The following is a 25,142-nucleotide window of genomic DNA, read 5'->3' as shown; positions in this document are numbered from 1 at the left end:
AGGTGGATTGGCCACGCTAAATTGCCCCTTAATTGGAAAAAATGAATTGGGTACTCAAAATTTATTTTAAAAAAGAGAAAGGCAGTGGAATGGCTGGTGGCAGTTTCTTCAGCACGAGGAAGCAATGGGAGAAAAACTGTCAGAAACTGTTCAGGGAAATAACATCTCAAACAGATCTTCGTCCTTCCTGATTTTTCTTGTTTCTGATCTAACAATCATTTTCTTCTTGTCTTTATGTAGAGCGTGAGGAATGACATTGTCTTCAGGCTAATGTGCAGTGATAATTGTTCACTCACTCATGGATAATCCATACAAGGCACTCTCAAAAATACAGCCTACACCACAGCAGCCTACCATTTAACATTTACCATTACCATTTAACATTTTTTTTTTAAATTAAAAGAGTACCCAATTCTTTTTTTCCAATTAAGGGGCAATTTATCGCGGCCAACCCACCTAACCTGCACATCTTTGAGTTGTGGGGGTGAAACCCACGCAGACACGGGGAGAATGTGCAAACTCCACACGGACAGTGACCCAGAGCCGGGATCGAACCTGGGACAGCGGTACCTGGGACAGCGGTGCCGTGAAGCAGCAGTGCTAACCCACTGCGCCACCGTGCCGCCCCTCAACAAACCTTTGATAAGTTGTTTTCAGAAATGCTGCATTTCGTCTATACCCCCCCCCCCCAGCAGAGAACCTCCACATTGGAAAGTCTACCGTGAACAAATGACAAATGAAGGTTGGAGCAGCACGGCAGCATCATTCCTTAGACAGAGCACACCATGATAACAAAGTATAGATGTCCTTGCTCCTACAAAGAGCACTGCGGAAGCTATGATTGAAAAGAATGAGATGGGCAGAGCCAGTCCTTACCTGTCACTGTATGCAGTGGCAGTGGCAGTTGCTGGCTGTGCATACCTGTAAGCTGTATATCCACCCTGGAACAAACAAGAAGATGCCTAAGAACACCACAAAACGTTCACACGCGCACACAGAAATGATGGCAAAAACTGCATTTGTTTCATACATTAGAAATTTCCAATCTGTGTGCATTTACCGTTCACGCTGCAGATTTTAAACTTAAAATTTTTTTTCCCGGAATAATAGTATAAGTTTTTTTTTCCTTGGCTGACCATCTCACTCGCAAAGTGTTAGGTTTGCAGATTTAGGTAGATTGTCAAGTGGAATTGGCTTGACCGTTTGCTGACATTCCACCAACTTGCTGCTGTGCCGTGAAGCAGGGATCAGCGGCAAGTTTCACCCTTCCTTCACTTAGGGTCCCCGCCAAAATAATACTTCACCCCCTCCAACTCACCATGTGCCAGTAGTGACTTTGCACACTTTTCACCAATGTGAAGTGAACATGGGTGATGGTTGGAATTTCTACTGTTTTCCACTGGCTGTTGACCTCTATCCCTTCTCAATGGACTGTAGGTAAAGCCACCAACTCAGATCAGGTAAATCAACCCTTCTTCTCCTCCAAGTCAGCAAGTAAAATATGGAATGGAAGTAAGAATGAAGATGGTGTTTGTCCATTGACTGGGATGCAAAATGGAAAAGCAGAAATCAAGAGAAAAGGGCTGTTTTAGATATCCAATGTCATCAATGCCAATTCCCCTCTGTCAAACCAAATTTCTCCATCCAGCCCTGAGGAGCAGTTCCAGGGATTGCACCATTCATCCTCACCCAATTGGCTAGTCTGCAGTGATGTGTTTCAGGGAGCGTTAACAGACCAAGTGCAGTCGTCTTCACAGAGTCTGCAACGGGATATAAATTAAGTGAAAGGACAAAAATTGAGCAGGATGAGCATGATGTGGGAAAATGTGAACTTGTCCATTTTGGTGGGATGATTAGAAAAAGTCTTATTCAGATGGAGCGAGGCTGCAGAATGTTGTGGCAAGGGGTGTCTGGGTGTCCTCACACGTTAATTACAGAAGGTTAGCACACAAGCACAGCAAATAATTGGGAAGGAAAATGGATTGTTGGCCTTTATTGCAAGGGGAATGGAGTATAAAGTAGGGAAGCCTTGCTACAGCTGCACAAGGACATGGTGAAGCTGAGCTTGGGGTTCTGCCTCCAGTTTTGGTCTCTTTATTTAAAGAGGGATTACTTGCATTAGAAGCAGTTCAGAAAGGATTCAGAAAGTTGCTTCTTAGGTTGAAGGGGCTTTCTGATGAGGATGGCCTGAGCTGGTTAGGCCTCGGCTCAAACAGAAAAGATTCTGGGGAGGTATGACAGGGTAGATGCTGAGAATGTTTTCACTTGTAGTGGAATCTAGAACTAGGCGACACATTTTCAAGATAAGTGGTATTTATTTAAGTCAGAGTTGAGGAGGGATTGTTTTTTCAATTCAAAGGTAATTTAGCGCGGCCAATCCACCTACCCTACACATCTTTGGGTTGTGGGGGTGAGACCCACGCAGACACGGGGAGAATGTGAAAACTCCACACGGACAGTGACCCAGAGCCGGGATCGAACCCAGGTCCTTGGCATTCTGAGGCAGCAGTGCTAACCACTGCACCCCCCGAGTTGAGGATATTTGGAATTCTCTATTCCAGTGAATAGTGGAGGTTGGGTAATTGAATATATTCAAGGCTAAGTTAGACATATTTCTGATCTACAAGGGAAGGGGTAGACAGGAAAGTGGAGCTGAGGCCATGATCAAACAAGCTATGAATGGCAGGACAGGCTCAATGGTCCCTCTATATTTTTATGTTCTTCTGTTTCTATGTACTGCCAATCAAAATGATATTAACTAACTCAGCACAATGAGAAAGTACACAAGTGGCTTTACCAACAGACCATTCGGATGGAGGAGAAAACCCAACTTAGTTAATAGGAGTTCTCTAACAGACGTGCAGGTCAAAAACAGATTTGAACCCTGCTCAGAATTGATTTAATATCACTGCCAAACTAATTTGAAGAATAATTCATCTGCAGCTCAAGTACGTCAGATTATATTAAAACAAATGCAGTTTTAAAAATGCAATTAATTTGCAAGTACAAATGAGTTTTTATTTTCTAAACAATCAAGCTGTGGTATCTGTCAATCAGGAGGAATCGGAGCATGCGACTGTCCGAATCTACAGCACTAGCAATCACCAACCAAATGATCCACAGACTAACTCTGGGCGTCCCAGCATTCTCCAGAGGACAGCCCTCAGCCCTATTCGCTATGGCAAGCCGAGTGAAGGAAACAGCCTGGATTACTAGAGCGTGCAGCCAGGATTCTCAGTATTTTATATAAGATGTATATATGAAAATGTAATAAACATTCACGATCACCATTCACTCATTGCAGCCTCTCCCACATACCTCATAGGTTAAACATTCACATCAAGCAAACCACATTAAAGTTCTTGCTGCAGTTAGAGCTGGGAGCGGAGATACTAACCAAGATTGCTCAAAGCAGCAGCTGCCTGCTGGGAATGATTTTTAAACACAACATTTTATTACTGACCAGCAAAAAGGGGGAAAAATCAAACAGTTGTATCTATCATTAATCCTCTCACCTGTCCAATTATGTTCTCCAAAAAGTCCTAATTTATCTCGAGTCCTATAAATGGCAAGTTCCACTGGAAAGGATATTCCACAATAGATTTGAACTACAGTGGATGATTAGAACGGAAGAGCAGATTGTGTGGTGACCTCAGCTGTATTTATTAAGTTTTACTATTTTGGCACAGGAAGGAGCTGCAGTGAATTTGCCAGAATATCTGCTCCTGCTTCATAGAGAGAAGGCGAATGGGGGCAGTGCCTCACGGGGTAAATGCACTGCCTGGTGTGTAACAAATCAAAGACCCAGCTTCATTTTCAGGTGGTGCTGCATTAGGGGCCTCAAGTGGGTTGGTAGCTGGGAGACTATAAACTGATAGGATGCCTATGATCTGGGGAGGGAAAATCAACAAAGGGCTACTGCTATATGCAATGCCCTGCTGGATGTGTGCATGACAGAGAAAGCAGGATAACGTGGTGTTGGAGCGCCCTTCAAAGCTGAATAACTTCCTCATACTCTCTAAAGGGCAACATGGTGGCACAGTGGTTAGCACTGCTGCCTCACGACGTCGAGGTCCCAGGTTCGATCCCGGCTCTGGGTCACTGTCCGTGTGGAGTTTGCACATTCTCCCCGTGTCTGTGTGGGTTTCGCCCCCACAACCCAAAGATGTGCAGGGTAGGTGGATTGGCCACGCTAAATTGCCCCTTAATTGGAAAAAAAATGAATTGGATACTCTAAATTTATTTTTAAAATACTTACTCTCTAAATTCACACAGGAAGAAAAGGCATTTGGGGGAGGTATTGAAGGTTTGCCAAAACCATACCTTTGCCAAAAACAGTCAGCATCAACGTCGAGGAAAGAAAATGGGGGGTGGAGGAGGAGGAAGCACACCGTTCAAATACCAAAGGGTGGTATTAGTGATGGCAGTGCAGATGCCAGTGGTATGGACTATCTGAGCAATCCACTTCCAAAAGAAATGTGTCTGAATTAAGGGATTTTAAAAAATTGCCATAGACACCTTAAAATATGTAACAATTGGGAGCAGCCTGCATCATTCCCAAGGACACTTCCCCAAGTCAATAAATCAAATTCAGTTTTATTTTGACCAGATTGTGGAAATTTTAACCAGTGTTTTGAGGATCGCATTGCTATGAAAACAAAAAATCAGTGGCTTTGAATATTCCCTACACAGGTTACACATGCAAAGTGATCAGATAGCAATGATTCCACCTGAAGTGCATTTAAATATTTATTGTCAATACTTAATATCTGAAATACTTAATCTGCTGAAGTCAGCCACTGAATTGACTTAGCATCATGTGCATGGAAACGTGAATTAGCGGGAACGGTGTGCTTACGCCCTGATGAGGTGTCTGGAGGTGACTTGGTTCAATGGAATTCAATGCTGGACCCCATTAGGTTTGTCTACACTCTCCTGCATGATTAATGTTCTGCAGGCTGGTTACACATTCCCCACTGATATTGCTTCTGCGCTTTTAAAAGGAGAATTTTGATCACCTCATTCATCACTCTTATTACAGACATGTCTTTAAAGATTTCCTGCAAGCTCCACTGTAAACAGGGCAGCTGAAATTGTGTTCCCTGTGACTGTTTGACACCCTGATACTGTACTCCACTCTTGAAATTGGTACTGGATTGCAAAGTACATTTAAACAGCCACTCACACCAGCAACCAGGCGACTTTATTGCTGAGAGAGGGGGTAAAAGGTTGAAGGGGCATTGGGGGCTGGGGTCCTCCTGGGCCTCTCTTTTGGAATTCCAACTGTGCAGACCCCCAGTTAGTTTTCTAGAAGTCATGATGAAAACAAATCACTTTCCCACTGACCTCTTGGGTCAGGAAAAGAGGATGGGAAATATTTTTTCCAAAGATAAAAGTAGAATTTATAACAATCCCCTATTCATGCAAAGTAAATGAGGCGAGTGCCAAGCTTTGGTAGCACATTACTGTTTCAACTTGGATATCCAGAATCCCATGCCACCCAAAGAGATGAAAGGACAGTCATGTTCCTTGGATGGATCCTCAGCAATGTTCACTAGCTTCTAATCAGACCAACATGATGAGGTGCTCCCCTTCACAGCTCTTTTAATGATTCAAAGTGGGACGTGTTGAGTTGCTGATAGACGCGGACCCAAACTCTAAACTGACCAATTACATTCATTAGAAGGGGGTTCCTCTTTCAGGTTTGTGTTATCTCACAGTGAAAATAGTGCGCACTTCAGGAATGCTTTTATCCCCGTTTGGTGCCTGCTCCCATCCCTAACTGCAGTCTTTGCTGTTAGTAGGATTTGTCACGGCAATCCACAATCTGTGCGATTGGTCTCGTCACACATTTCTATCATACCTGCGGTAACTTACTGCTATACACTGGTTCCTGATACACTATTCTATAATAAAACACAGGGAAGAATATTGGCGACGAGGCTGGAAAAGAAACAACTGAAAAGAGAGAGACCCTCCTTGGATAAAGCCATTCTATTATCGGAGGATGCTTTACGCTGACGAACCTTTAACACGAGATTTATAAAACAAGAGACATTTCACAGGCCGCACAACTGCACATATTTAAAATGATTGAATACTTGTTAAAAATTTACCCTTGAGCACCTGTCACAACATTTCTTCTGCCAGCTGTCTCCAGTTTCCATTTGCAGATCAAAGGTGAGGGATTTGATTTCAAAGTCAAATGTACACACCCTACACCAGCATTCCTCAGCAAGCATTTCAGCTCAATTTAAAATGAAAAATCAAAGGACACCGGATTTGGTGAGCAATGCGACAGGCCTCAACAACTGTTTGGTCAAGGTTTCCCTTACAGCACAAGAACCAGTGCAGCAAAGGTCAACTTTATTCAATGCTTTCTTTTTGACGTCATTCCTTTTGCATGATATTCCAAAAGAAACTCCAGTCCCTCGAATGTGCAACTTCTGGAAGGTTCAGAACACCGTAAATACTGTAAATAGCAACAAAGGGACATGGCGGATACCTCTGTTCACAAAGGGGACAGCGCTGGGATGCCTGCTGTCTCAAATTTACATAAATGGACAATAAAACTGGGTAACTATGAAACACACAGCTGATGAAAATATTAGCATACTGGTTTAAAGAATGGCTTCATCAACAGAAGGATGACAATGTAAAATAGCGGTTATACTTACATAGAGGTCGGCACCATAAAATCCATCTTGGTAAACCACACTGCAGAGATGCACACAGAAACACTCTGATTACTGCAATTCCAACATGCAGGGCTAATAAAGGCAAGGTTTGTCACAAGAACTCTATAAACTGCTTAAATTTCCAGCAAGGACTGCTCAAATTTTGAGAGCAAGTGTTTTCTTCATTTCAAATGTCAACATATCCTTTTTAGGCTTTATTACTAAAATCTATTTAGCAGGAAATAATCACATCACTATTTTGCCACTCCTATTCTCTCAGCTAGACAGTAAAGAGAGGGGTTGGGGGGCAGAGTTATACCACGTAACCTGGCAATCCCATTACTCTTCAGCTGGTGAGGCACCTTATTATTATCTCAACTGGAGTGGGCACCGTAACCAAGCCCTCTTGGTCAGGAAGCAGGGAATTCAATTGAAACAAGAACTTTAGGAGATTTACAGGTCCTTCTTCATTGACATGGTTTTTGACTGTGTGCGCGCTTCCCTCACAGTTACAGTCCCCAATGAGAGTCAGGACCTGCTGTCAAACTCGGCAACATTATAAACAGACACCAACAGTGTGGTCACAAAGGCTAATGGAATGCTGGCCTCCAGGAGACTGGAATTCAAAGGCAAGGAAATGATTGTGCTGAACATTGGTCAGTTGTGGGGTAACTGTGCTCACTTTTCGACACTGCACCTCAGGGAGGATAGATTAGCTGTGGTGTGGTTGGAGCTAAGATTCACCAGAATGAAACCAGACGTTCAAGGGTTAAGTCACGAGGATCGTTTTTAAAAAATTTGGCTTGTATCCCCTTGAGTTTAGAAAGTTATCGGTTCATCAAATTGAGTTGATCAAAATGATACATGGATCCAATAGGGTAGAGAAGATCTGTTTCCTGATGAATCATTAAATTAGGCTGTGCTCATTTAGGAGCAACAGCAGAAGCATTTTCCACACAATGGGTAGAGGAAATTAGAAACTGGCGTATGGATGGATTTTGGGTCAAGTGGAAATTCCAAGCCAGGGAGACTTTTTTTTACAAAAATGAAATATTATTGATGCTGGACCAAAGATGCTGGAAATTGTCAGCAAGTCAGGCAGCGTCTGCGGAGACAGAAACAGAGTTAATTTACCGATCAACCAACTTGCATCAGAATAGATCGATATCCTAACCCAACAAAAAAATGAAGGTACTGGATAAGTTGGGGGGGGGGGGGGGGGGGGCAGAGGCGTTGTGGTTCAGATCATCTCTGGTCCACTTGAACAGAGGAACAGGCTTGAGGGGCTGAATGGCCCACTCCTGCTCATTTGCTAGAGAGAAATACAAAGGAGCCTTTTTCTTTACTTCAAGTGGAGGTTTTAATCAGATAATGGATTTCTAATGCAATGTCAAGCTGACAGGAAAGATTGGGAGGTTTGCTATGAGGACTGCAGCTGGCAAAGGAACTTCAGGCTGTTTACTTTTCACAAAGTACATCCAAAGTACATCCAGGGGCTGGTTTAGCTCACAGGGGCTGGTTTAGCTCACAAGGCTAAATCGCTGGCTTTTAAAGCAGACCAAGCAGGCCAGCAGCACGGTTCGATTCCCGTACCAGCCTCCCCGGACAGGCGCCGGAATGTGGCGACTAGGGGCTTTTCACAGTAACTTCATTGAAGCCTACTCGTGACAATAAGCGATTTTCATTTCATTTCAAAATTTCAAAAGTGGATGTCAGTATCACCCAAGTTATTCTTTTTAAATGCAAATTGAGTCAAACATATTCCCCAAAGTGCTACTTATAACAAGTTTATTATTCATTTTGACATATAATGTACGCAGAGAAGTTACACTGAATTGAAGAGCCTGCCATCCTGGGTTCTTCGCTTTGGCTTTTAGCACCCGGAAAGTTTTGTAAATTAAATGTTTGCACGCTTCTCTTTCACTTGGGACAAACCTTCCCCCTCAGCCATCAGTAACAATGTTAGCCAATATAAATTATCCGCATGCTTTATCTAACACAGGAATAAGGAATAGCTTTACTTTAAAACATGTTAGTGCTAAAGGCTCCTTAAAGAGGAGTTAAAAGCATTGAATAAACAGAAAATGCAAAAGTACTTCTGCAGACATAACTGATAATCATTGCTAATCATTCTCTATGTGCAATGAGAATGTGCAAACTCCATATGGGCAGTGACCCAGGGCCGGGATCAAACCAAGGTCCTTGGTGTCGTGAGGCAGCAGTGCTTACCACTGCGCCACCGTGCCACCTAACAAATTTGTTTGCATTTTTTGAGCATGTGACCAGGTGTGTAGATAAAGATAGTGCAGTTGATATAGTCAATATGGATTTCAGCAAAAGCCTTTGACAAGGTCCCACATGGTAGATTTATAAAGACGGCAAATGCATATACAGGGTAGCTTGATAAGCTGGATTCAAAATTGGCTTAGCTGTTGGAGAAGAGGGTGATGACAGACGGCTGCTTTAGTGACTGGAAGCCAGTGTCCAGTGGCGTACCGCAGGGATCTGTGCTGGGCCCCCTATTGTTTGTCATTTATATAAATGACATAGATGACTATGTGGGGGGTAGGATCAGTAAGATTGCGGATGACACAAAGATTGGCCGGGTGGTTAACAGTGAGATTGAGTGTGTTGTGTTACAGAAAGATATGGACGGGATAGTCAAATGGGCAGAAAAGTGGCAGGTTGAATTTAACCCTGAAGTGTGAGGTGATACAGTTTGGAAGGGGTAATGTGACAAGGAAGTATTCAATGAATGGCCTGACACTGGGAACAAAGGGACCTTGGGAGTGTTTGTCCAGATCTCAGAAGGCAGAAGGCCAGGTGAATAGGATGGTGAAAAAGCTTCTGGGACATTTGCCTTTATCAATTGAGGCATAGATTACAAAAGCAGGGAGGTCATGTTGGAGCTGTATAGAACTTGGTGAGGCCACAGCTGGAGTACTGGGTGCAGTTCTGGTCACTACATTAGAGGAAGGATGTGATTGCACTGGAGGGGGTGCAGAGGAGATTCACCAGGATGTTGCCTGGGATGGAGCGTTTCAGTTACAAAGAGAGGTTGGATAGGCTTGGGCTGTTTTAGCTGGAGCAGAGAAGACTGAATTCTCGGTGTTCACTTCCTATAGTGAGGTGACCAGAATTGCACACAGTACTCCAGCTGTGGCCTCACCAAGTTCTATACAGCTCCAACATGACCTCCCTGCTTTTGTAATCTGTGCCTCGATTGATAAAGGCAAGTGTCCCATAAGCTTTTTCACCATCCTATTCACCTGGCCTTCTGAGATCTGGACAAACACTCCCATTTTGGTCTGGAATGCACGGCCTGGGAGGGTGGTAGAGGCGGGTTACCTCACATCCTTTAAAAAGTACCTGGACAGCAGCATGGTGGCCTAGTGGTTAGCACACAGCCTCACGGCGCTGAGGTCCCAGGTTCGATCCCGGCTCTGGGTCACTGTCCGTGTGGAGTTTGCACATTCTCCCCGTGTCTGTGTGGGTTTCGCCCCCACAACCCAAAAAAAAAATGTGCAGGGTAGGTGGATTGGCCATGCTAAATTGCCCCTTAATTGGAAAAAATAATTGGGTAATCTAAATTTATAAAAAAAAAAGAAAAAGTACCTGGATAAGCATTTGGCATGTCATAACATTCAAGGCTATGGGCCAAGTGCTGGCAAATGGGATTAGGTGGGCAGGTCAGGTGCTTTTCATGTATCGGTGCAGACCCAATAGGCTGAAGGGCCTCTTCTGCACTGTGTGATTTTGTGATGCTTTTCCCTGCTGAATTCATACTGTCAAGTGCAACAGGATGATAATGCGTGCAATGTGTTACAGCAGTATGATTAAAGCACTACATTGTGAACTTTGCAGCACACCCATGATTTTGTCCATTGAAACTCTCAAACTCAGTCAGAGCAAAACACTGAGCTTGCCCAGTGACCTGGGATGAAGGGGATAGGATCACCTTGGGGTTCTGTTGCTTAAGAACAAGCTGCAAAGTTGAGATGTTAAAGCAAATTGTATAAAATGTTCAGAATAACTGGGGATAGAGGGAGTTAGATTTGGTGAAACTTGGAAACTCCATGCACAAAGATGGTTAATTCACTTGTGATTAAGTTGTCTTACCCTCCATAGGCTGGAATAGCAGTAGGTGGTGCCGCTGCACGGAATGCACTGTAGACTGCTCGACCTCGACCTCTCAGGGCACCTCGCAATGCAGCTGCAGTAGTGGCTGCCTGATACGGGAAACCAGGAACTAAGGATTTGGGGAATGGAGAAGTGAGAATTAGTACACTGTAATAAATACTAGTTCCAAATAACTAAGCAGAAAACCAATCTTTCCACGAAAAGAAACAGTGGTTGCGACAATCAGAAAAAAGGCAAAGTGTGACAATAAAAATGTACCGACAAAGCATACAGGTGTTACTATAAACTAAATGGACTCGGCATTCATAAATTTAGCATTAGAAAGTTTGTTTACACAACGTGTGTGTTATTTTGTCTGTAGCATGCTGATATTGTGTTGGTGTAAAAGGCACCTGAGAACGGAAGAGAATAAAGCTACTAATCACACACAACAGGAACTTCAAAATGCTGTTTCTTAATTAGGAAAAAGAGGCCCTGGAAAGTGCAATGCGTGTGTCACTGTTCCTTCACCTGCTGGACCGTGCTTCATGTGATGAAAACGACCTCGGTTACTGCATGTCAGGGTTCCAAATGAAATGCAAAGTCTCAATCCAATGTGCAGCGCCAAGCATGGGCAGCGCCAAGCACGGACAGCGCCAAGCACGGACAGCGCCAAGCACGGACAACGCCAAGCACGGACAGCGCCAAGCACGGGCAGCATCAAGCACGGGCAGCATCAAGCACGGACAGCGCCAAGCACGGACAGCGCCAAGCACGGACAGCACCAAGCATGGACAGCGCCAAGCACGGACAGCGCCAAGCACGGACAGCGCCAAGCACGGGCAGCGCCAAGTACGGACAGCACCAAGCACGGACAGCACCAAGCATGTACAGCACCAAGCATGGACACACTATGTATAGCACCAAGCATGTATACACCGTGCGTGCTCATTGCTGCTGAGTGGAGGAAGGATAGGGGATTGTCGTATCCGAGTCTGTGAAGATGTGTCCATGAGCGATGCTGTGACGCCATTGTAAAAGCAAACAGGGTGTTACAATCTATTGTCAGGAAAGCTAACCAGAATGAACATACAAGGGTTTGGTTAGAAGACTTGTGCATTGTTTAGATTCCCTCAGGTGGTTGGTATAAAGATGCTGGAGAAGGTTAAGAGGCGGTCACTGGATTGATATTTAGTTTAAAGACTCTGAAGAGGCCACAATTGGCTGAAAGGTCTGGGACTTTCTACTTTGGAAAAGTGTAGGTATCAAGGAGATTTGACATCAGGGACAAGAGGTTTAGATTTCTTTTTGCAATTGTTAATCTGTGGACCAAATTGCAGTGAATATGGATACACCAACTTTCAAAAAGGAGCTCATGAAAGTAGCCGATGTAATTTATCTAGAAGGTTACAGTTGATTGCGGCTTTTAGAACTTCAGGACATTTATTCATCTTCAGAGGTCAAGAGAATTTTCCATCCCCCCCACCCCTAAATTAGCTGGCGGATATTTTCTCTCTTCGGTAGCCTCTCTCGATAGATGACATGGCTAGTTGGTCTGCAGGGGAGGCGCAGGGGAAAGAGAGTAAGTGAAAGAGGAGGAAACTAGAACAATGGTACCTAGAAGCCACGGCACAACAATTGGTGCTGAGATAGCTCCTTTAACACAATGAAAGGGGCTGGTTTAGCTCACTGGGCTAAATCGCTGGCTTTTAAAGCAGACCAGCAGCACGGTTCGATTCCCGCACCAGCCTCCCCGGACAGGCGCCGGAATGTGGCGACTAGGGGCTTTTCACAGTAATTTCATTGAAGCCTCCTCGTGACAATAAGTGATTTTCATTTCATTTCATGAAACATTCCAGGGCACTTTACAGAGCAAACAAAATCTAACACTGAACCACATAACAAGCTGTCAGGGCAGAAACATAGCTTTAAGGAGGGACTTTGAGAGGGAATTCCGGACCGTAGGCCCTTACTATTTGGAAGCCATAACCACCATTGATGGAACAATTAAAATCCAGGATGTACAAGGGGCCAGAATTAGAGCAGTGCAAATATAGGACAGTCTCAACAGATCAGCTGGCCATCTCTGCTATATTCATAATCATTTGTTCCATTTGCTACAGCAACCTTCCATGTTACATTGATGCAGTTGGAGTTGGTTCTGAGATTGGGGCATCAAAGAGAGCTTTACTCTGCATCTCGCTCATGCTGCGCTTCACAATGCAACAACCTGCAAAATGATGGCACACATGAAGGCCTTTCAATCAAGACTCACTCACCTTGAAAATAGACTGGAACATATTATGTTTTTTAAAAACTGTTCATGGGACGTGGACTTCGCCAGCTGTGCCACCATTTATTGCCCATCCCTAATTGCCCTTGAGGGGGCAGTTAAAGTTAACCACATTGCTGTGGGTCTGGAGTCACATGTAGGCCAGACGGAGTAAGGACGGCAGATTTCCTTCCTTAAAGGACATTAGTGAACCAGATGGGTTTTTACGACTTCCGGCAATGGTTTCATGGTCATTGTTAGACATTTAATTACAGATTGCTTTTTACTGAATTCTCCAGAGCATTACCCTGGGTTTCTGGTTTACTAGTCCAGTGATAATATGACTACACCACCACCTGCCCATGTGATGGGAGTGCTTCTCCACTGAACCACCAAATATACTGTCAGCGAAACTCGAACTGAGCCAGAAGGATGAGCCACAGAGCGAGGAAATAGACGGGAGTATAACAAAGGGACAGCAGCAAATCACAGGGCTCCAAACTCAATCCAAATTGATGTCACAAACTGCAATTTCAAAGCTCAAACATTTTATGAGGAGATAGTGTAGACTGCACTGGGTTGCAGTTAATTCTTTATAATATATAATGTAGTTTATTTAAACAGAATATTTGTTTTCAACTGTTCTTACCATTGTGTGTTGGGCTGAGTGCTGTCGAAGCAACAGGGTGTAGGTGAAAGGGTAAAGATGATAGTGATGCAGGACCTGTAAATATACAGCATCAAACAACGAGCATTAAAACCTTATTTTGCAGAGCAGTGCTTTCCAGGTAAATATGCTGTGTACTTTATATTACACCGTGATTTCAAAAGTAAAACTCCAGTACATAAATATACCACCACTAAATATTCATTATTCCCATGTTTGCATGGGTTTCGCCCCCACAACCCAAAGATGTGCAGGCTAGGTGGATTGGCCACGCTAAATTGCCCCTTAATAGGAAAAAATGAATTGGGTACTCTAAAGTTCCCAAAAAAATAAAACATTCATGACAGACCATTAGGCAGTTCTAATGAATTATTCAGACCATCCCCAATTTTCTAATTCCTCTATATTATTCTAATTTTGTTTATTTTTTAAACAATCTGAATGTTTCCAGTACTTTCTCCTTTGTGTATATTTCCTCTTGAGAATAAGAACTGGGCCGTACTGACTGGAGCCAAAAGTCTGTCCCAAGGACAAAGTAGGACTAAAGCAGTAATTCGAAGAACATCCTTTATGACTATTTAATTTTAGTGGCTGCCAAATAATGCCACATATCCCACATTCACTCAGTGATGCCCAATAACTCAGTTACTAAGTCAATGTGAAACATTGTAAATTGGGCAGCCCAGCAGGCCCAATGCTGAGTGAGGTGATCCCGGGACCCTGGCTCAGGGAGGACGTAGTCTGTTAGAGTTCGACTTCTGATAACAAGATTAACATTTTCACAATATATCCTGAATTCTAATATTCAAATGTACAGAAGCCAATAAAATGTGTTTCTCAGTGCCAAATTTATACATTTTTTGATCATGTTTCACTGGAATCATTTAACAAAGATATATGGAAACACAGATAGTTAAATCCTAGTTGACATTCTTGATCTTTGTACACTGCTGAGGGGGCGATGGAACATTTACCTGCATAAAATTCAGGGCTGTAGACAGCACCAACCACAGGGCTCAGCTTCCAGCCTGGAAATTAAATATAGATCAAACTAAAATGAATGCAACACCAAGCTTCAATCTGAAACAACATAACGCAAAGTGCACCCAACAATTAGCCAGCAATAAACAAATCAGAGAATATCTAAACATTCCAACTCTGAGTATTAATGTGTGGTGGATAACTACCCAATAACAAGCAACTTTATCTAATGAGCTGTCTGCTTCTTTTAATGAGTGACCAGGGAGTTTATAAGCTGGATCTGCGTCACAAGCAATTACTCTGATCATCCCTGGGATATAGATAGAAAAACTATTCAATGCTCAAGCGAGAAGTGAACATTGCATACTGACGTGGCAGCCACCTATCACTCACTGTCAGTACTCGCGCACAAGCACTTGACCAAGTACAGGAGGGCAACTGTGACAGTGTATTGGCAAAGTATCTGAGATAACTAGTGTCAGAGGGTGATTGGCATTTGTGAGCCGTTCTCCAGCAAACAGGCGATGCCTTTGATAGAGGAAGAGGCAGATTGGTAAAAAAAAATCAACCTGAGCTGCATTGGCAAATCATCCTGAAACTCCGCTTAATGTGCAGACTCTAAGAAATGGTTCCTGTAACTTCCGAAGTACTGTTAAAACCTGCTCAGAACCTTGCGAGGGACGGTTTTGGAGCAGGAACTGGGCAGGTGAAGGAAATTCACCTAAAGACAAACAGGGCAGCACCTAACAAAGTGGTTAGCACTGCAACCTTCCGGAGCTGAGGGCTCGGGTTTGAATCCCGGCCCTGGGTCACTGTGTGGAGTTTGCACATTCTCCCCGTGTCTGCGTGGGTTCCAATTTGGCCACGCTAAATTGCCCCTTAATTGGGAAAAAAAATAATTGAGTACTCTAGTTATTTAGAAAAAAAAGACTAAAGACAAACGATGGATGGACAAGAACCTGGAGTCAGAGGAATAGAGAGGAGGCTCCAGGGACAGAGTAGAGGAGCAAGGAAACCCAAGATGAGCCTTAAATTAAAGGTATTGGGGACAAGAAGCCTGTAAGGGAAACCTGGCCCTCACAACCTATTGCACTGAGATTAGAAAACAGATTATATAGTTACTCTCTAATAATAAATATTTATTGTCACAAGTAGGCTTACATTAACACTGCAATTGAGTTAATATGTATTGAATTAGCAGATTGCAACCCATAATGTCTCGAGCTGGCAAAAGGATTAATTAGCCAGATCCCCATAAACCTGCGAGGATATCCAAGTGCTTGGATGTCAGGAGAGGGTACAACCAGATCAGATTCCCTCTGAAGTCAAAGTGTCTGGAATTAACACTTGAACAGACTGGTGCCATTCACTGTCTAGGTTTCTATTTGAAGGGAGCCCTTGGGAGAGGAACCAAATTGCTATCATCACTTCTGGATTGTCTGTTCAGCTTCCATTGGGTAAACACTTCCAATCAGATACTTCCAAACTTATACCAGGCTCACACTTGTAGATGTAATTTTAAATCTAACCCATACACATCTAATGATTCATGTGGTCAAAGCAATAATCTGAACGATACAATGTGAGTGAGTGAGTGAGTGAGTGAGTGAGAGAGTGAGTGAGTGAAAGAGTGAGTGAGTGAGTGAGAGAGTGTGAGTGAGAGAGTGAGAGAGTGAGTGAGTGAGTGAGTGAGTGAGTGAGTGAGTGAGTAAGTGAGTGAGTGAGTGAGTGAGTGAGTGAGTGAGTGAGTGAGTGAGTGAGTGAGAGTGAGTGAGTGAGTGAATTGAAGGAACACAGGGTTGAGTTCAGCTGTGATGTGCCCCACAAAAGAACATTCACCATCTGGTCTCACACATTAAGAATGGCCGCTTGGAGGGTGTCTGGTCCCCATGGAATCTAAAGTCTGTCACTTAATTGACATGCTCAGGGCATGGGGCGAAAACTGAAAGCAGAAAACTATAGAGTAAAAGAGAAAATAAATTTATTCCAGAAGCTGCCATTAAACTTCTACTAAAAGTCAGTCAAAGTGGGGCCATAGCACTGCTCTGTCTCATTAGTAACGATATTGGCCAATCTAGCCAATTTTATTAAGCTATGGCATCTGTCAGTGATGACCAATGTGTGAATCATCACTGAACTCATTATTCTCCACACTCAAATCATTATCATCTGGATTTGGACAGTCAGAAGCCAGTGCAATGTTATTTTTATATTTTAAAAAGCTGTGTGCAAATGAGCTAATTTAACCTTTGTGTACGTGTGGGCAGGGCCATTCTACATGTAGGCTACTTACACTGGCACTTCTCCACCTCGCATGCCAATGTTATTGGATATGCCAAGGCTCGAGAAGGCACAGCTATCAGTTCCTTTAAATGCTCCACTGACCCACCGGCGCCCCACTGACCCACCGGCGCCCCACTGACCCAGCGCCCCACTGACCCAGCGCCCCACTGACCCACCAGCGCCCCACTGACCCACCAGCGCCCCACTGACCCAGCGCCCCACTGACCCAGCGCCCCACTGACCCAGCGCCCCACTGACCCACCAGCGCCCCACTGACCCACCGGCGCCCCACTGACCCAGCGCCCCACTGACCCAGCGCCCCACTGACCCAGCGCCCCACTGACCCACCAGCGCCCCACTGACCCACCGGCGCCCCACTGACCCACCGGCGCCCCACTGACCCACCGGCGCCCCACTGACCCACCGGCGCCCCACTGACCCAGCGCCCCACTGACCCACCGGCGCCCCACTGACCCACCGGCGCCCCACTGACCCACCAGCGCCCCACTGACCCACCAGCGCCCCACTGACCCAGCGCCCCACTGACCCAGCGCCCCACTGACCCACCAGCGCCCCACTGACCCACCGGCGCCCCACTGACCCACCAGCGTCCCACTGACCCACCAGCACCCCACTGACCCACCGGCGCCCCACTGACCCAGCGCCCCACTGACCCACCAGCGCCCCACTGACCCAGCGCCCCACTGACCCACCAGCGCCCCACTGACCCACCGGCGCCCCACTGACCCAGCGCCCCCCTGACCCACCAGCGCCCCACTGACCCACCGGCGCCCCACTGACCCACCAGCGCCCCACTGACCCACCGGCGCCCCTCTGACCCAGCGCCCCACTGACCCAGCGCCCCACTGACCCACCGGCGCCCCACTGACCCACCGGCGTCCCACTGACCCACCGGCGTCCCACTGACCCACCAGCGCCCCACTGACCCACCAGCGCCCCACTGACCCACCAGCGCCCCACTGACCCAGCGCCCCACTGACCCAGCGCCCCACTGACCCACCAGCGCCCCACTGACCCAGCGCCCCACTGACCCACCAGCGCCCCACTGACCCAGCGCCCCACTGACCCACCAGCGCCCCACTGACCCAGCGCCCCACTGACCCACCAGCGCCCCACTGACCCACCGGCGCCCCACTGACCCAGCGCCCCACTGACCCAGCGCCCCTCTGACCCACCGGCGCCCCACTGACCCACCGGCGCCCCACTGACCCACCAGCGCCCCACTGACCCACCAGCGCCCCACTGACCCACCAGCGCCCCACTGACCCAGCGCCCCACTGACCCAGCGCCCCACTGACCCACCAGCGCCCCACTGACCCACCAGCGCCCCACTGACCCAGCGCCCCACTGACCCACCAGCGCCCCACTGACCCACCAGCGCCCCTCTGACCCACCGGCGCCCCACTGACCCACCAGCGCCCCACTGACCCAGCGCCCCACTGACCCAGCGCCCCACTGACCCACCAGCGCCCCACTGACCCACCGGCGCCCCACTGACCCAGCGCCCCACTGACCCACCAGCGCCCCTCTGACCCAGCGCCCCTCTGACCCACCGGCGCCCCACTGACCCACCAGCGCCCCACTGACCCAGCGCCCCACTGACCCAGCGCCCCACTGACCCACCAGCGCCCCACTGACCCACCAGCGCCCCACTGACCCAGCGCCCCTCTGACCCAGCGCCCCTCTGACCCACCGGCGCCCCACTGACCCACCAGCGCCCCACTGACCCAGCGCCCCACTGACCCAGCGCCCCACTGACCCACCGGCGCCCCACTGACCCACCAGCGCCCCACTGACCCACCAGCGCCCCACTGACCCACCAGCGCCCCACTGACCCACCGGCGCCCCACTGACCCAGCGCCCCACTGACCCAGCGCCCCACTGACCCAGCGCCCCACTGACCCACCGGTGCCCCTCTGACCCACCAGCGCCCCACTGACCCACCGGCGCCCCACTGACCCAGCGTCCCACTGACCCACCAGCGCCCCACTGACCCACCAGCGCCCCACTGACCCACCGGCGCCCCACTGACCCACCAGCGCCCCACTGACCCACCAGCGCCCCACTGACCCACCGGCACCCCGCTGACCCAGCGTCCCACTGACCCACCAGCGCCCCACTGACCCACCAGCGCCCCACTGACCCACTAGCGCCCCACTGACCCACTAGCGCCCCACTGACCCACCGGCGCCCCACTGACCCAGCGCCCCACTGACCCAGCGCCCCACTGACCCACTAGCGCCCCTCTGACCCACCAGCGCCCCACTGACCCACCAGCGCCCCACTGACCCAGCGCCCCACTGACCCACCGGCGCCCCACTGACCCACCAGCGCCCCACTGACCCACCAGCGCCCCACTGACCCACCAGCGCCCCACTGACCCACCGGCGCCCCACTGACCCACCAGCGCCCCGCTGACCCACCGGCGCCCCACTGACCCAGCGCCCCACTGACCCAGCGCCCCACTGACCCAGCGCCCCACTGACCCACCAGCGCCCCACTGACCCACCAGCGCCCCACTGACCCACCGGCGCCCCACTGACCCACCAGCGCCCCGCTGACCCACCGGCGCCCCACTGACCCAGCGCCCCACTGACCCAGCGCCCCACTGACCCACCGGCGCCCCTCTGACCCAGCGCCCCACTGACCCAGCGCCCCACTGACCCAGCGCCCCACTGACCCACCGGCGCCCCACTGACCCACCAGCGCCCCACTGACCCACCAGCGCCCCACTGACCCAGCGCCCCACTGACCCACCAGCGCCCCACTGACCCACCGGCATCCCACTGACCCAGCGCCCCACTGACCCACCGGCATCCCACTGACCCAGCGCCCCACTGACCCACCAGCGCCCCACTGACCCACCAGCGCCCCACTGACCCACCGGCGCCCCACTGACCCAGCGCCCCACTGACCCACCGGCGCCCCACTGACCCACCGGCGCCCCACTGACCCAGCGCCCCACTGACCCACCGGCGCCCCACTGACCCACCAGCGCCCCACTGACCCAGCGCCCCACTGACCCAGCGCCCCACTGACCCACCAGCGCCCCACTGACCCAGCGCCCCACTGACCCACCGGCGCCCCACTGACCCACCGGCGCCCCACTGACCCACCGGCGCCCCACTGACCCAGAGCCCCACTGACCCACCAGCGCCCCACTGACCCAGAGCCCCACTGACCCACCAGCGCCCCACTGACCCAGAGCCCCACTGACCCACCAGCGCCCCACTGACCCAGCGCCCCACTGACCCAGCGCCCCACTGACCCACCGGCGCCCCACTGACCCACCGGCGCCCCACTGACCCAGCGCCCCACTGACCCAGCGCCCCACTGACCCACCGGCGCCCCACTGACCCAGCGCCCCACTGACCCACCAGCGCCCCACTGACCCACCGGCGCCCCACTGACCCAGCGCCCCACTGACCCACCAGCGCCCCACTGACCCACCAGCGCCCCACTGACCCAGCGCCCCACTGACCCAGCGCCCCACTGACCCACCGGCGCCCCACTGACCCACCGGCGCCCCACTGACCCACCGGCGCCCCACTGACCCACCGGCGCCCCACTGACCCACCGGCGCCCCACTGACCCACCGGCGTCCCACTGACCCAGCGCCCCACTGACCCACCAGCGCCCCACTGACCCACCTGCGCCCCACTGACCCACCAGCGCCCCACTGACCCAGCGCCCCACTGACCCACCGGCGCCCCACTGACCCACCGGCGTCCCACTGACCCAGCGCCCCACTGACCCACCAGCGCCCCACTGACCCACCAGCGCCCCACTGACCCAGCGCCCCACTGACCCAGCGCCCCACTGACCCAGCGCCCCACTGACCCAGCGCCCCACTGACCCACCAGCGCCCCACTGACCCAGCGCCCCACTGACCCAGCGCCCCACTGACCCACCAGCGCCCCACTGACCCAGCGCCCCACTGACCCAGCGCCCCACTGACCCACCAGCGCCCCACTGACCCACCAGCGCCCCACTGACCCAGCGCCCCACTGACCCAGCGCCCCACTGACCCACCAGCGCCCCTCTGACCCAGCGCCCCTCTGACCCAGCGCCCCACTGACCCACCAGCGCCCCACTGACCCACCGGCGCCCCACTGACCCACCAGCGCCCCACTGACCCACCAGCGCCCCACTGACCCACCAGCGCCCCACTGACCCACCGGCGCCCCACTGACCCACCGGCACCCCGCTGACCCAGCGTCCCACTGACCCACCAGCGCCCCACTGACCCACCAGCGCCCCACTGACCCAGCGCCCCACTGACCCACTAGCGCCCCACTGACCCACTAGCGCCCCACTGACCCACCGGCGCCCCACTGACCCAGCGCCCCACTGACCCAGCGCCCCACTGACCCACTAGCGCCCCTCTGACCCACCAGCGCCCCACTGACCCACCAGCGCCCCACTGACCCACCAGCGCCCCACTGACCCACCAGCGCCCCACTGACCCACCGGCGCCCCACTGACCCACCGGCGCCCCACTGACCCACCGGCGCCCCACTGACCCACCGGCGCCCCACTGACCCACCGGCGCCCCACTGACCCACCGGCGCCCCACTGACCCACCAGCGCCCCACTGACCCACCAGCGCCCCACTGACCCAGCGCCCCACTGACCCACCAGCGCCCCACTGACCCAGCGCCCCACTGACCCACCAGCGCCCCACTGACCCACCAGCGCCCCACTGACCCACCGGCGCCCCACTGACCCAGCGCCCCACTGACCCAGCGCCCCACTGACCCACCAGCGCCCCACTGACCCACCAGCGCCCCACTGACCCACCAGCGCCCCACTGACCCACCAGCGCCCCACTGACCCACCAGCGCCCCACTGACCCACCGGCGCCCCACTGACCCAGCGCCCCACTGACCCACCGGCGCCCCACTGACCCAGCGCCCCACTGACCCACCGGCGCCCCACTGACCCACCGGCGCCCCACTGACCCACCGGCGCCCCACTGACCCACCAGCGCCCCACTGACCCAGCGCCCCACTGACCCAGCGCCCCACTGACCCAGCGCCCCACTGACCCAGCGCCCCACTGACCCAGCGCCCCACTGACCCAGCGCCCCACTGACCCAGCGCCCCACTGACCCAGCGCCCCACTGACCCAGCGCCCCACTGACCCACCAGCGCCCCACTGACCCACCGGCGCCCCACTGACCCAGAGCCCCACTGACCCACCAGCGCCCCACTGACCCAGAGCCCCACTGACCCACCAGCGCCCCACTGACCCAGAGCCCCACTGACCCACCAGCGCCCCACTGACCCAGAGCCCCACTGACCCACCAGCGCCCCACTGACCCACCGGCGCCCCACTGACCCACCGGCGCCCCACTGACCCAGCGCCCCACTGACCCACCAGCGCCCCACTGACCCACCAGCGCCCCACTGACCCAGCGCCCCACTGACCCAGCGCCCCACTGACCCACCGGCGCCCCACTGACCCACCAGCGCCCCACTGACCCACCGGCGCCCCACTGACCCACCGGCGCCCCACTGACCCACCGGCGCCCCACTGACCCACCAGCGCCCCACTGACCCACCGGCGCCCCACTGACCCACCGGCGCCCCACTGACCCACCGGCGCCCCACTGACCCACCGGCGTCCCACTGACCCAGCGTCCCACTGACCCACCAGCGCCCCACTGACCCACCAGCGCCCCACTGACCCGGCGCCCCACTGACCCAGCGCCCCACTGACCCACCGGCGCCCCACTGACCCACCAGCGCCCCACTGACCCAGCGCCCCACTGACCCACCGGCGCCCCACTGACCCACCAGCGCCCCACTGACCCACCAGCGCCCCACTGACCCAGCGCCCCACTGACCCACCAGCGCCCCACTGACCCAGCGCCCCACTGACCCAGCGCCCCACTGACCCACCGGCGCCCCACTGACCCACCGGCATCCCACTGACCCAGCACCCCACTGACCCAGCGCCCCACTGACCCACCAGCGCCCCACTGACCCAGCGCCCCACTGACCCACCGGCGCCCCACTGACCCACCGGCGCCCCACTGACCCACCAGCGCCCCACTGACCCACCAGCGCCCCACTGACCCACCAGCGCCCCACTGACCCACCGGCGCCCCACTGACCCAGCGCCCCACTGACCCACCAGCGCCCCACTGACCCAGCGCCCCACTGACCCAGCGCCCCACTGACCCACCAGCGCCCCACTGACCCACCAGCGCCCCACTGACCCACCGGCGCCCCACTGACCCACCGGCGCCCCACTGACCCAGCGCCCCACTGACCCAGCGCCCCTCTGACCCACCAGCGCCCCACTGACCCACCAGCGCCCCACTGACCCACCAGCGCCCCACTGACCCACCAGCGCCCCACTGACCCACCAGCGCCCCGCTGACCCACCAGCGCCCCACTGACCCACCGGCACCCCACTGACCCACCGGCGCCCCTCTGACCCAGCGCCCCACTGACCCAGCGCCCCACTGACCCACCGGCGCCCCACTGACCCACCAGCGCCCCACTGACCCAGCGCCCCACTGACCCACCAGCGCCCCACTGACCCACCAGCGCCCCACTGACCCAGCGCCCCACTGACCCACCGGCGCCCCTCTGACCCAGCGCCCCACTGACCCACCGGCACCCCACTGACCCACCGGCGCCCCTCTGACCCAGCGCCCCACTGACCCACCAGCGCCCCGCTGACCCACCAGCGCCCCACTGACCCACCAGCGTCCCACTGACCCACCAGCGTCCCACTGACCCACCAGCGCCCCACTGACCCACCGGCGCCCCACTGACCCACCGGCGCCCCACTGACCCACCAGCACCCCACTGACCCACCAGCGCCCCACTGACCCACCAGCGCCCCACTGACCCAGCGCCCCACTGACCCACCAGCGCCCCACTGACCCACCAGCGCCCCACTGACCCACCGGCGCCCCACTGACCCACCAGCGCCCCACTGACCCAGCGCCCCACTGACCCAGCGCCCCACTGACCCACCAGCGCCCCACTGACCCACCAGCGCCCCACTGACCCACCGGCGCCCCACTGACACAAGCCAAATTAAGCTTTGTTTCTTTAAGAATCTAGTGTATATCCAGAAGTACTGCCCTCATATTGAGAATTGAAGCAATGTTACAGAACTGCACAAAACATCTTTAAATTCACGTATGTTGGGGCAGCACGGTGGTGCAGTGGTTAGCACTGCTGCCTCACACGCTGAGGTCCCAGGTTCAATCCCGGCTCTGGATCACTGTCCGTGTGGAGTTTGCACATTCTCCCCGTGTCTGCGTGGGTTTCACCCCACAACCCAAAGATGTGCAGGTTAGGTGGATTGGCCACTCTAAATTGCCCCTTAATTGGGAAAAAAGAATTGGGTACTCTCATTATTGTTTTAAATTCACATCTTTTGAATATTTGAAATACTTACCGTTTGCATAAGGGCTGACCATCTTCTTATTGGTCATCACACGAGCGGTGGCATTGTTTACCTGAGATGTACAGATCGACAAAGAACCAGCATGTCAGACAAAAAAAATGGTCACCGATTTTAAACACATGCAAGTCTAGTAAAAACAAGATAGATTTAGTTTAATTATAATGTTATAACATTAAGTCTCAATTAAAAGAAACATTCACAAATTACTTTTGAAATTAATGTAGACTTTAGCTATTAATGAATTTCAATATCTTTAAATATTTTCAACAAGGACACTCAAACATAAACCATTGTTTCTCAGGCAATCTTTTCCCCATTATCCCAATAAAATTAAAACAATTGAATTCACGTGTTCACACTGATATAGTCGTTAAAAGATTGTAAAATCTGCTTGCTCACGGCTGGGAGAGATTGGCATGATGTACTGGTTTATTTTGCATGGCTATGCCTGCGCTGGGTGACTGGGAGTGATTAAGAAATTAGATATTTAATTTGGTCAGAATGACAAGGTGATTGGAGAAACTAGTGGTCCCATCGGATGGAGCTAGTCTCCGAAACGAACGATACTTCTACTTTGAAAGAATGAAGTTCAGGAGGAGTTTGTGCTGAGTATGGTTCCAGAAATGAATTGTGGGACAGTTTGCATTCTGTCACTGTCAGCATTACACAGTCAGACTTGCCCATTCGGAAG

At 52.1% G+C, this 25,142-nt stretch overlaps 1 protein-coding gene across 12 annotated transcripts in view; it reads right to left on the bottom strand.

The window, feature by feature from the left end:
* The window catches only part of LOC119956312 (RNA binding protein fox-1 homolog 1-like), a 229,362-nt gene that overhangs the window by 12,841 nt on the left and 191,379 nt on the right, over positions 1-25,142 (bottom strand). For 7 of the 12 annotated variants that reach the window (XR_005458619.1, XM_038783414.1, XM_038783412.1 and 4 more), the window contains 6 exons: positions 24,443-24,503; positions 14,710-14,763; positions 13,718-13,792; positions 10,797-10,926; positions 5,864-5,906; positions 877-941 (listed from right to left, as the gene is read on the bottom strand). Coding sequence is in view for 9 of the 12 variants with exons in the window: in XM_038783414.1 (XP_038639342.1) it covers positions 877-941; positions 5,864-5,906; positions 10,797-10,926; positions 13,718-13,792; positions 14,710-14,763; positions 24,443-24,503 (428 nt within the window). In the remaining 3 variants the exon portion in view is untranslated. Of the gene's footprint in view, positions 1-876; positions 942-5,863; positions 5,907-6,677; positions 6,718-10,796; positions 10,927-13,717; positions 13,793-14,709; positions 14,764-24,442; positions 24,504-25,142 lie in introns of all 12 variants that reach the window. The other 5 variants (XR_005458620.1, XM_038783407.1, XM_038783411.1 and 2 more) reach the window with 2 other exon arrangements.

This window comes from Scyliorhinus canicula, chromosome 23, assembly GCF_902713615.1.
Source record: "Scyliorhinus canicula chromosome 23, sScyCan1.1, whole genome shotgun sequence".
Taxonomy (NCBI): Eukaryota; Metazoa; Chordata; class Chondrichthyes; order Carcharhiniformes; family Scyliorhinidae; genus Scyliorhinus; species Scyliorhinus canicula.
This window is presented reverse-complemented; position numbering and strand designations above follow the sequence as displayed.